Raw genomic sequence first — 12,538 nt, forward strand, 5'->3', positions numbered from 1 at the left:
AACCTCAGCCACCAGTGAAGAGAGATGGAATCCCCAGGGTAAGGCATGTGTGGTTGGCTCAGGGTGTCCTGAGGACACTTTAGAAGCCAAGGGGGAAGAACAAAGTTGAGGAAGAGTCTCTCACCATGCAAGAGATGGACTTTATTCAGTAATAGTTGGAGATATTTTTCAAGGAGGTTAAGCTTCACACACACACACACACACACACACACACACACACACACACACACACACAAACAGGAGAGAGAGACAGACAGAAGACAGACAGACAGACAGACAGACAGACAGACAGAGAAAGACAGAGAAAGACAGAGACAGAGAGAGTCTAGAAAATCCACACCCATCAAAGAAGACTAAGGAAACAGTACAAATGACTGCCTTGTAGAACACGAGTTTAGGGCTCCAACACAGAGCTTTCTGGCCATCTTTTGGAGGCACAAGGTTCTTCTCCCACCAGGTCTAACAGCTCTTCCATGATTAGGTCTATGCTCACCCTATTTGTATGTCTACATTCAGCCAATCAGAGACCATCCTAGCTAGCATGTTGAATCTATAGATACAGATTCAACCCAGGAAGGGTTGAGTACCTTCAGGATCTGCTGGAGATGAACTTGATAAGAGACTGAAGCCCCAGCACTTGAGAGTCCCACCTCCAGCAGAGAGCTCACTCGAGCCATTTCTGGGTTTTAGCTGGGCAACTGCAGGTACAGGGACTCTGTGTCCAGTCTTTAGACATCAAGACCATCTACCCTGCAGACTCTATTCCCTACTACCCTAGAAGCCTGTGAGAGCTGTGACACCTCAGATCTGCAGACTTGCCCTGCTCGGGACCAATGCTGATCGTCATCAGCTTCAAGGTTTGAACTGCAGCACTTCTCAGAGCCAGCGGCTGGCATCCCAAAGCTAACATGTTTACACCCTGTAGTGGCTGGAATAAAACAGCCCCCAAAGGCTTGTATATTTGAATGCTTGGTCATCAGGGAGTGGCACTACTCAGGATTAGGAGGTGTAGCCTTGTTGGATTAGATGTGATGTTGTTGGAGGAAGTGTGTCACTGGAGGAGGGCTTTAAGGTTTCAAAAGCCCAAGCCAGGCCCAGTGGCTCTCGCTTCCTGCTGCCTGAGGATTCACATGTAGAATTCTCAGCTCCAGGTCCAGTTCCATATCTGCTTGTGTGCTATGCTGCCATGCTTCCGACAGAAGTGGTAATGTGGACTAAACCTCTGAAACCGTAAGCAAGACCCAATTAAATGCTTTCTTTATAAGAGATACCATGCTTGTGGTGTCTCTTCAGAGCAATGGGACGTTGACTAAGGCACACACATTTCATTTAAATCCTGGGTGGCACTATGTGTTAAGTTGTTTTAGCCTGTCTAAGGCTATTGATCCTGAACAGATGATACAGTACCTCTGGTTTGCACTCTAGCTATCTGTCCACTGATTCCTAGAAGGGGAAGAGGTAAGAACGTGGTTGGGGTCCTGGGGACAGAACAAGGTCAGTAGAGACTACCTCACTACAATGACTCTTGTGGTTAAGACTCTTAACCACACGAGAAAGAAGGAATTGCAGGTCAGTATCCTTCCCTGAGTCTTGACCCTGATGTTCTGCCTCCTCATCCAGGCCTCCCCAACAGAGCAGACATAGACACCCTCAGACCCATAGACAGGTTCAGGCAGGAGCCTCAACCATCTTAAGTCAGATCTCAGCTTATAAGCCCCTCTCTTCTACAACTCTCCCATCTTTATCCCTTTGCAAATACCTCCCTGCACATCACATATCCTTGTTACGAGCCCATCCTGACCACTCTCACGGCTGAAGCAAGGACAACACCTCCTTCCCCTTAGCTCCCCCAGAGCCACTGGTCCTCCTGGAATCTTTAATGCACTCAGTCATTCGTTGAATCCTTGAGGAGTAGTCAGCTTGTAAAACAATGATGAATCCCTATTTTAAAAAGCAACATATAAGGAGGGGAGGTTTACCTGGGCTGTGGTTTCAGAAGTCCCAGCCTATGATTAGTTGTTTTTTGTTTTTTGTTTTTTTTTCTTTTTTTTCGAGACAGGGTTTCTCTGTAGCCCTGGCTGTCCTGGAACTCACTCTGTAGACCAGGCTGGCATTGAACTCAGAAATCCGCCTACCTCTGACTCTCAAGTGCTGGGATTAATGGCGTGCGCCACCACCGCCTGGCAATTAGTTGGTTCTTTTAGTGTCAGTGTATGGAGACCAAGAAACTGCTCACGAGAGGAGTGTGTGGCTGGAGTCCCAGCAACCCTTCAAGGACACATTTCCAAAGACAACTTCTTTTCTCTAAGCCCCACCTTCTAAAGGTTCTGCTGACTCCCACGCCTGCAGCATATGGGCCTTGCGGGACACTAAAGATTCAAACCATGTGAGTATTTGCTGGATCACCTGTGATGTTGAGAAGAATTCAGCACACACATGAGCCTCTGCCTTTGTGGAACTCTTGCTTCAGTGGGAGGTGAATAGGAAAACGCAGAATGGAGAAAGGAATCAGGGCTGGGGTGAGCATGGACCAGGAAGGGGAAAGCCTGCAACTTCCAATAGACTAGCTGGTTGGATGAGGTGTGGCTGAGGAATTCTGTGCTCTTGAAAAAAGGCTGGTCTGCCATCAGTAACAATTAGTGTCCTCAACTGAAACAGTCGCATAGCTTCCTTTGCTGTTACGCAGGGGTTTTGTTTTGGTTTTAGTATCAAGCCAACTTTGCATTCCTGGGATTCACTCTCTTGCTCCCTGACATTTCTCTGGATTTAACTCTCTCACACACTGAGGTGAGGGTTTTGTGTTGGGGTCTGTGGTTTTCCTTTTTGTGGACCTTTTCTGTCTATGAATAGCTGGTGTACTGTAGACTCCTGAACTGAGTTAGGCAATGTCTGTTTCCCTTCCCTACCTAGAGTGTAAGCACTAAGATCTGTCTACCTCCCCAAGGGTTCACAGGATACTCAAGTGAAGAGTTTTCTTAACACCAAAGCTTTTAAGAATAAAGCAAATTGGAGCAACTCTATGGAGTGAACCAGAAAGCCTTGGGTACTGCTCAGCTTTCCAAGTGTATTCAGAACCACTCCCAAAGTTGGTCAGGTGAGAGGGAGCTCACACCTGCAGACACTGGGTTCAGTGCCTGTCACGCAGCCATGCCACCTCCTCACAGGCTCCTGCCATGTCCCCTGGTGACGACAGCTTCCTTGCAAGACCAGGTTTAAAGGCATCCTCTCCCTGCCAACAAACCAGTAGGCAGGTGCAGGAAAGACCCTCACACCTGACTGTCACTCAGGAAGGGATGCTCTCAACCTCCATCTACCTCTTCCTGTAACTGCACCTAACTCTCCTGGGTGGACCTGCCCAGGATGATGTCAATGTGTCCCTCCAGCTCCCACATTGAAACCCGAGCTCCCCAGTACTGGGGAGTGATTAGGCTATGGACACAGAGCCTTGAGAAGGGGCTCAGTGCCACTTAAAGAGGCCTCTCATAGCTGCCTGGTCTTCCCCACCACCACCACCACCACCACCACCACCACCACCATATACACACCCAAAAACACAAGAAGCTGGTAGTATGCAAGTGAGAAGTGGCCTCACACTCAGACGTCTGTGACTTCCTCTAGCACTAAGGGATGACATTCTCATTATTTCAAGCCACGTTTTCATCTATGGGTGTGTAACAGCGGCCGGAAGAGACGGAGCTTTCTTCCTCTCTCAGTCCAGGAGGCTCCAGAGCACTCTGCCCTGAGGACACTGACAGACACACTTCTGGCCAACAAAAGCCTTGTGCACCCAGGTCTCAGAGATGAGCTTGGACTGTCATGTCTCTCAGGCAGATACAATCAGAACAGGTGTTGTGGCTTATGTCCACACAGACTGGAATGTGTGTGTGTTTGGGGGGCTGTGGGGGTGGGGGGGGTTAAGATTGGGTTGCCATAGTATTTTACTACCCTAAGAGTGAGCCAAGGGACACCATAGCCAAAACCTAAGAACCAAGGAGCAGATCCTAGTGACCATGCGTTCATTTCCAACCCCAACACAGAAACCTGAAACAAATCCTGCCTTAGAGACTCCTTCAGGAGCCAAAATAACATATATCCCTTCATTGTTTTGCAAACATTTTGGCTTGCATTTCCTGTCACACACAGCATCTCAAGGCTGGGAGATGAATCCTCCAGACTGAGCTCTTTATGGGCTTGCAGTAATGTTTCCTACAGACGCAGTACTGTAATAAACACTACCACAGTAATGTTCGTTACTATACAATAATTCTGTTCTGTGTTAAATAGTAAAGTGTGATGTGCACAGCTGTGTCCCCAATAGTTCTATTAGAACCCCAAGTGACAGATCGGGGAAACCTCCAACTGTCACCATATGCCAAGAAAGCAATGGCTTCAACACAGCTTAGACCAGGAAGCAATGGCATAACCCTGCTACTTTGTAGTGGTGACAACATTCAAAAACTATCCTAAGGACGTCCCAGAACCTGCAGAAGGTGGCATCGATGACCACCTGACCAGCCCCATCTCTAAATGTACCCTTATATTTCTTAAAGTTGACTAATTTATTTTTTTCAAACTTGTTGAGGGAGGGGCCAAGCAAGCCAGGCACCACCTGAGGAGTCCTATTCCACTTCACACCCCAGCTACACTCTGCTGGGAGGCTCCAGGTCTCTGGCACCTCAACTTAAGTGGGTATCACCATCCCTCTAGAGCAGGTTTTGTGGATTGAAAAAAATAGCTCCTTAGGATTAAGTGAAGAAAAATATTTAAAGGAGTTGGAAGACAAACTAGCTTTACCGTTCTAGTTCTTACTGAGCATTAGCAGGGACACTGGTCTCCTGGTCCTGCAGTTTCTAACCACCAAGAGCAGCTGCCTGAACTCCAGTGCTTTCTTGTGACCTTTCCCACAGTTGTGGTTTGGCTTATAAATGTCTCCAGAAGGGCTTATCCTGAACACTTAGTCACTGCAAGACAGAAGAACCCTGAAGAAGTTACCCCTAGTCCTATGGAAGTCAGCACATTAGTGCACACCATTGAAAGATATTGGGACCCCAGCCCTTTTCTCCCTCCCTTTTTGCTTCCTGGACACATGAGATTAACTGACCTTGGTGCACCACCACTCCCACCATGATGTCCAGCCTCACCACAAGCCCAAACCACTATAGACTGGTTTCCCCATTTGGAGACTTGACACACCCACTTTGGGGACCTCCTTACCACCTGACTCAGCACAGTCACATCCAACACCATTTGTATCTTTTTATTCTTTATTTTCTGTGTGTATCTTGACTGCTCATATGTCTACACCACACGTGTGCCTAGTGCTTACAAAGGCCAGAAAAGAGCATGGGACAAGGGGGAACTGTGAGCCACCATAATGGGTGCTTAGAATTAATACCCAACTCTCTGGAAGAGCAGTCAGTGCTCATAACTGCTGAACCATTTTCTGATTTTCTTTTCATTTTTTTTTTTCTAAAATTAATTCACCTTTACTGGAAAGGTAACATAAAAGGAAGCCTTATGGGTAATCAGACACTGTTGGGCTTGCCAGAAAACCAGACACAAAAAAATGTTCTGGACCTGGGTTCAGTGCTTCCCACAGAAGCAGCCAAGCACTTAGAAAGGAGGAGGCTTTTGAGGGGGACAGTCACCTCGGAAGTAAAACTTTTGGTTAATATTTTTAAAAAGAGAGAGAAGAAAGCAGGAGGGCGGTTGTCAGGGCAGTGTAGGAGGAAGTGGGGAGCTACTGTTTAACGGCTAAGGGGTTTCAGTTTTACAAGGCAGAGATCTGAGATGGATGTCAGGGTGCTCTGATGCGCTGAACTGAGCAAAAAGTGAAAGGCAATGTTCCAGGTTACGTGTTTTTTGTTTTAAAATAGAAGAGGGGATGAAGAGACAGCTCAGCAGTTAAGAGACTCGCAGAGAACCCAGGTTCAGTTCTGAGCACCGGCATGGTGGCTCACAACTGTCCTTAGATCTAGTTCCAGAGGATTCGACACCCTTTCTGACCTTTACAGACACTAGGCACTTACACACAGGTAAATACTCAAATGTATACATAAAAGAAAATAAATTGTAAAGTAAATAAATTAAAAAGAGACTGTTATCCACATACTGGCTCAAGAAAATCTTTAAGCAGGTCTCCACAATCAAGAGTGAATTCTGAGATGCCGGGGATATATTTCTGTAGAACAGTGGTTCCCTGCATCGTGCCAGGCCCTGGGTTCTCTTCCAGTGCTACTAAATAAATAATAAGGGTAAGTGAGCTTGAAAGGGTGACACTTTCTCACCATGGATGTATAAGACACACTGGCATACAGAATGTCCCAACTCTCTGGGTGCCACTGTCTTTAAGAGAGCTGTCCCCTTTTCAGAACACAGGCAGGACCTGGGCAGGAGTAAGCAGAACAGAGACTCAGGGAGGTCAGGCCAGAAAATAATGGAAGAAAACAAGAGGTAAGGGAGAGGGGTAAGGGAGACAAGGGAAATGGATGGGAAGGCTGGGCTGGTGGTCAACCCAGCCCACCCCCCACACATCTGCAGAGCCCAGCTCTCATGAGTCTATGGTGGAAGCTACCGCAGGGTGAGGCAGAATAGAGGAACCCCACAAAGGAAGTAGAAGAAAAACCACCCAGGGCTCCAGGTCAGCTCAAGTCAACATGTTGACACTTTCTAGAACCTTCCTCACACTGGTCTTGAGGTGAGCAAGCAGGGATACCTCTTGAGTCCCACCCCTCAGGAACCTCTGCAGCAGGAAGCTCTGGAGGCCAAGCGGGCATGGTTCTCAGAAAAGCAAGACTCAATGCCTGACCTGCCAACCCTTTTCCTGTCCCCTAACCAAAGCTCACAAGCTCTCTACCCTCATCTTCTCATACCCCTGTGAGAACCACTTTTGCTTTTGTTTTTTTAATCAAAGGTGCTCAACTAGACAAGGGCCCAAATTCCTGAACATCCCCTGCCCTTCCCTTTTTGCCAATTAGCCAAATGATGAGGTCAGCTCCCAGTGGTGAGACAGTCACCACTTACATTGGGGATAAGAGACAGCGGATATTTCTGGTGAATGTTATTACCTGGCATCATTTGGATTCTGGCCTTTTGCAAAAAAGAAGTCACTTTGCTGAATTACTTTCACTCTGTTCATGTGTTTTCCCAACACCCTAATCTCACCAAATGCACCTCCTCTTCCAGCATGCTCAGTCCCAGGCTACAGCCCTAGCCCTTGCTGTTCTCTCCATTCAAACTCAAGGCCCAGCTGGACTCCAGAGAGATGGATCCCAGAATACATGTCTGGGATTGCCGTCCATTTCTTCCACAGGCCATGTGCAAATGCTCTCAGAGTCCAACCCTGAATTACAGGAAGCAGGGAATCGCCCACTCCTTCACTGTTACTCCTCCTGGAGCATGGTCCAGTGCATGGTGATGTCACCATTACTTGTCCACTGTCTGACCTAGAAAGAGCTCTGACTGATCTGAGAATCCTCATTGCTAGTAGTTTAGGGAACAGAGGCAGGAGGAACAGCTCTCTACTGTCACTCTCAGCAACCCGCGGAGTTCCCTAGACTTTTAGGGACCTGACGCAGCTTCAAACACATAAAAGAACTTCGGGACCAGTCAGTCCATGAAGAGGAGTTGGGGTTTACCTTAGGATTTCTACTGCTAACTTGGGGACGAAAAGGTTTGATTCAGCTGACAATTCTAAGGTCACAGCCCATCACTGATGGAAGTCAGGGCAGGAACTTGGAGGCAGGAGCTGATCAGAGGCCATGGAGGAGTGAGGCTTACTGGCTTGCTCCTCATGGTTTACTTAGCTTGCTTTCTTATGGAAGGGCTACATAAGGCCAACAGTGGGTTGATATGTGGTGCTCCCATATCAAACATCGATTAAGAAAATGTACCACAGGCTTCCTCACAATCTGGTGGGGTTATTTTCTTACTTAAGGTCTCCTCTTCCAAAATGACTCTAGTTTGGGTCAAGTTGCCATAAAAACTAGCCAGCACAGTGTTTATTACAGATTTTTTTAAATCTTTAAAAAATTTTCTTTTGTAACTTATTCTATATGGGTATGAGTGTTTTGCCTGCATGTGTATATGTGTACCCCATGTGTGTACAATGCCCTCACAAGCCAGAAGGCGGCATCAGATTCCCTAGAACTGGAGTTACACAGTTGTGAGCTTCCACATAGGTGCTAGAAGTTAAACCCTGGTCCTCTGGAAGAGTGAGTTCTCTTAACCAAAGGGCCATCCATCTCTTCAGCCCCCAGATATTATAATACAGGCTTGAGCACAAGGGTTAAGTGAGAAATGCCTAAAGAGAAAAACAAAATATACACATGAGCACAGTAGTCACAAATAAGGATGGTATGGTGGATACAAAATAAGTGTGTGTGTCAACTCATCAAGAGACAGTCACCTTTCTTTGTCTTTACCATAACCATAAAGGGGCTGGAGAAATGGCTCAGTGATATAAAACACTTGTTCCTCTTACAGAGGATGAGGGTTTGGTTTCCAGCACCAATGTGGCCACTTATCACTTATAACCATCTGTAACCCCAGTTCCAGGGGATCTAACACTCTATGCTGGCCTCCTCGGGTACCAGGCACAAACACATAAAATAAAATAAATAAACCTTAAAAAAAAAAAGGAAAAAAATTAAACATTCATGTGCATGCACGCAAGCGAGTGTGTGTGTGTGTGTGTTTGTTTATATGTGCCCTACTTTAGTGGGTCTTGATGCCACCATCTTCAAATGGTTCCTATGGAATTTAAATGAGATCAGAGAAGATTCCTGAGGGTCATGAAGCAGAATTGCAATTGATAATAAACGTCTAGCTCAAGGGAACACAGGATGATAGGATGTCTTTACTGAAAAAAATGTAACAGTTTTGTTTGAGATTTGAGGGAGGGGGTGGGTGGAAATGAGGTCCTACCCAAAGTCATTTACATTCAGGCCTTATGCCTAGTTAATCAGACAGACAGTAACATATATTCAGGCTGTCAGCCTGGTTCATTGGATAGATAGACAGATTGGGACAGAGAGAGATGTTAGCCTATGTCAACTGTAGTGAATTCTTTTTTGTTTGTTTGTTTGTTTATTTTTTCAAGACAGGGTTTCTCTGTGTAGCCCTGGCTGTCCTGGACTCACTCTGTAGACCAGGCTGGCCTTGAACTCAGAAACCCGCCTGCCTCTGCCTCCCAAGTGCTGGGATTAAAGGCGTGCGCCACCACGCTCGGAGTAAGTGAATTCTTACTCTCAGCCAAGCAGAAGCTTCAAACAGAATTCTAGTGTTTTCTTCCCTTGCCACTTCCCTACAACTTTCCCCGTCTTTCTGTCCTAACTCACTTATCCCTCAGCTAAGAAGATTCAGGACCAAACTATGCAAATGTATCAGGCAGGTCCTCTGCCTCCTCAGGTCAGACTTATCATCTAGTGAGCTGGGAAGTTATACCACACACATACGTGCACACCCATGGATGCACAAAGTTTGCCTTAAGTATAGACCAACGCCAGAGAGTCTCCAGACTTGACCTGGGCCTCATCCTCACTCCACCCCACTGCCCAACACAGCACCTTCTTAATGAACCACAGAACTGAAAGGAGATCACAATGCGCCTGAGTTTGAGGCAAAGTTGAAAAGACAAGGGTGGGATTTCTTTTTCCTCTCAACTCAAAATTTTTGTGGGCATCATTTGTATATACAAGGATACCTTTTAAAGGAACCAGTAAAATAACTTCCCATGTAAAATAGCTGAAGCTAAATCACAACTTGTTCTGTAGCGAGGCTGTCTGGGTCTAACTGGAAAGACAAATGAGCCTCGCAAATTTGCCAAGGCTGTGTCCCCAGATTCTACTAGACGGGCTAGAAGACCTGCTTCAGCAGCAGCACCACCACACTGTGAGTGAGCTCCCACCTCTTCCCTCTCTGCACTCCCTCAAATGCACCAACATGGCCTAGGTGACCTCCCAGTTACTGGATGCTCCAATTCAGGAACTAGGAAAGGTAACCCTGAAGCTACAGGCTCAGACATGCAGCAACTTCAGAGAACCCAAGGATGAGCAACACCCCCAGGGCCTGGCAGGGGTTAAACTGTCTTTGTTTTTTCATCTCAGAGACTTGAAGTACTCCTGGGTAAAGAGGCCATCTCCTCCCAGGCAGAGATGACTGCAGGTGTGAGTCTTAGCTGCCTGCCAACTTCCAGAAACTCCAGGATCCTCAAAACTAAAGCCACGAATGGCTGTATTCGGAGTAACATTTCTGAATCGTGCTTGATTGGCAGGCCACCTTCCTGTGAAGTAAGGGGGAAACAGCAACCAAACACCTTCAAAGAACACCCTTCTCAACCACACCTTAGGATGAAAGCCGCCAGACACTAACAACCCAGAAGGTACTTAGGGTGCCTCTGATGTATCAGAGCTTTTGAATGCCTTTCCCAGTCCTCCTACTGAGAACATAAAAATCTGCCAAGACCCATCAGCAACTCTCAGGAAAGTGCAGTTAGAGAGGAAGGAAAGAAAGAAAAGGTTATTCTAGAAAGAAACATACAGAACTTCATAGGAGGCAGCACACAAATACAGGCCAGGAGACTCCCTTGGAGCCAGCTGTCTCAAACAGTCAGCTTCCTCTCTCTTGCCCATCTATCAAGCAGACAATTTCAACAATAGAGTGAGCATGTATCCCTCCAGAGTATTAACAGCTGATCTCCCCAGACAAAACAAGGCCCCAGCGAGAAATAAACACCTCCCCTTGGGGAAAGCATTCACTCCACACTGGGACAGAGAGACTCTGCCTCTTCATACCTCAGAGACTGGCCTCAGAGGCGCTACTGCCTCAGCCTCCTGGTGAAGTAACTATAGGGGTACAATGCCACCCACTACGAGGCAGACTTTTAAAACAAGTAAGTTTGAGAAGTACACATAGCAGAATGTGGGTCTGGGCATCATATAGAACATTAACGCACACGGCTGGCAAGTTAAGCCTTAGCCTAGACCAGCGGTTCTCAACCTTCCTAATGCTCTAACCCTTTACTACAATTCCTCCTGTTGTTCAACTGTATTAAAACCATAAAATTACTTTGTTGCTACTTCATCATTGTAATGTTGCTACCGTTATGAAGCATAATGTAAATATCTGGCACATGGGCCCCAAACTGGGTCTTAACCCAGGTTGAGAACTAATGACCTAAACACATTCTTAAGGAGGCTGGCAGCAAAGTGTAGCCTGAGAGAAGGGCGGGACTATTTAACGCTAGAGAGGGTGTGGGGTCAAGGGTGTTACCTGATCACACCCTACTCAGCCAGCACCCAGCAACTAGAAGGTCTCCCTTCATCTGCCTGACGAAAGGCTGGACCACAACACCGTGCTGGAGGCCAGGTAATCAAAAAAGATCCTGCTCCACCAGCATCTCATTCCTTTGCCTCCCACTTCCGAACTGGAAAATGATCCTTTCATCCAAGACTTAATGATCCTCCCAAAGTGGCTTAACGGGCGTGGTGCGTCTCCCAGAGACTCCTTGCCCAGGTCTCTACAGACACTCTTCTCACACCAGTCAGGCGCCAGGGGTGAATCCCCCATCTCGCACAGACTCCAGAGCCTTGGCTGCTCAAGCTGGAGCTTCTCAGGGCCCTGTCAGCAGGGGACCGAGGCCACGTGCGGCGCTGCCCTTCATAGCCCGCGATCAGAGAGCCTCCTCTTCCCGCGCAGCCCAGACACGAGTGGCCCGGGCGCCATGCGCAGACAGCGAGTGAGCGAGCTCGCTCGCCGCGGGGTCACGCGGGGCCGGCTGGAGCGAGCACGCCGCGCACCTGCGGCCCCAGCCCCCTCCCGCGCGCACCTGCCGCCTCCCGCCGGGCCCGCGCGCCTCACCAGCGGTAGCAGCCCTCCGAAGCTTCCAGAGTGAAGTTCACGCGCGTGGCTCGCGTGAAGGGCAGCAACACCTTGGGAATATTAAGCTTGGCGGCCGCGGCGGGGCCCACTGCCTGCAGCAACAGCAGCGTCCAGAGCGCCGGCTGCACTAGCGAGGCCCGCGCCATCCTCCCCTCCCGGCCTCGCTAGCGCCGGGGCGCGCGCTCCCGCGCCCTCCACCGGCGCGCGCTGGGTAGCAGGTGGCCGCGCGGGGCGGGGCGAGCGCAGTGAGGGCGGGGCGGGCGGGAAAGCGGAGAGAGCGCGCGCTCGGCGCTGAGCCCCCTAGAGCGCTCTGAGTCCAGCGAGCTTTTTCAGCCCGGGAGCCAGTAAGCGCGTGGCCTTAAGGCCGCCGCCGGCGCCGCGCGCCCGTCGCTGGTCGCTGGTGGCAGCCGTCCAGCCGGCTCGCTCTTGTAAGGAGCCTCTGGCGGTGGAGCCAGGGCATAGCATAAAGACAGGCGCCCCAGGACATTGTGGAGCGCCCACTGACTCCCCATTCCAAGGCCACACTTCCTCAGGAGCCAAGGAGGTCTTGAGTTCCTCCGGGATCAATCAAGCAGAAGGGCAACACGGGGAACTTTCTGTTCACCATTCCCATGGATGCTCCAAGGGAACTATCCGGAAGGTCAGTGAGGGAGCTACA

General features: G+C 48.7%; 1 protein-coding gene across 2 annotated transcripts in view; it reads right to left on the reverse strand.

Moving 5' to 3' along the window:
- Positions 1-12,090, reverse strand: part of Nup210 (nucleoporin 210) — a 102,671-nt gene extending 90,581 nt beyond the window's left edge. For both annotated transcript variants that reach the window (XM_031382575.1, XM_031382574.1), the window contains exon 1: positions 11,860-12,090. In XM_031382575.1, the coding sequence (XP_031238435.1) occupies positions 11,860-12,026 (167 nt within the window). In that variant the 5' untranslated portion in view covers positions 12,027-12,090. The remainder of the gene's footprint in view (positions 1-11,859) is intronic.
- Between the last annotated feature and the right edge of the window lie 448 nt (positions 12,091-12,538).

The sequence above is a fragment of the Mastomys coucha genome, unplaced genomic scaffold (genome assembly GCF_008632895.1).
Source record: "Mastomys coucha isolate ucsf_1 unplaced genomic scaffold, UCSF_Mcou_1 pScaffold20, whole genome shotgun sequence".
In the NCBI taxonomy this organism is placed as follows: Eukaryota; Metazoa; Chordata; class Mammalia; order Rodentia; family Muridae; genus Mastomys; species Mastomys coucha.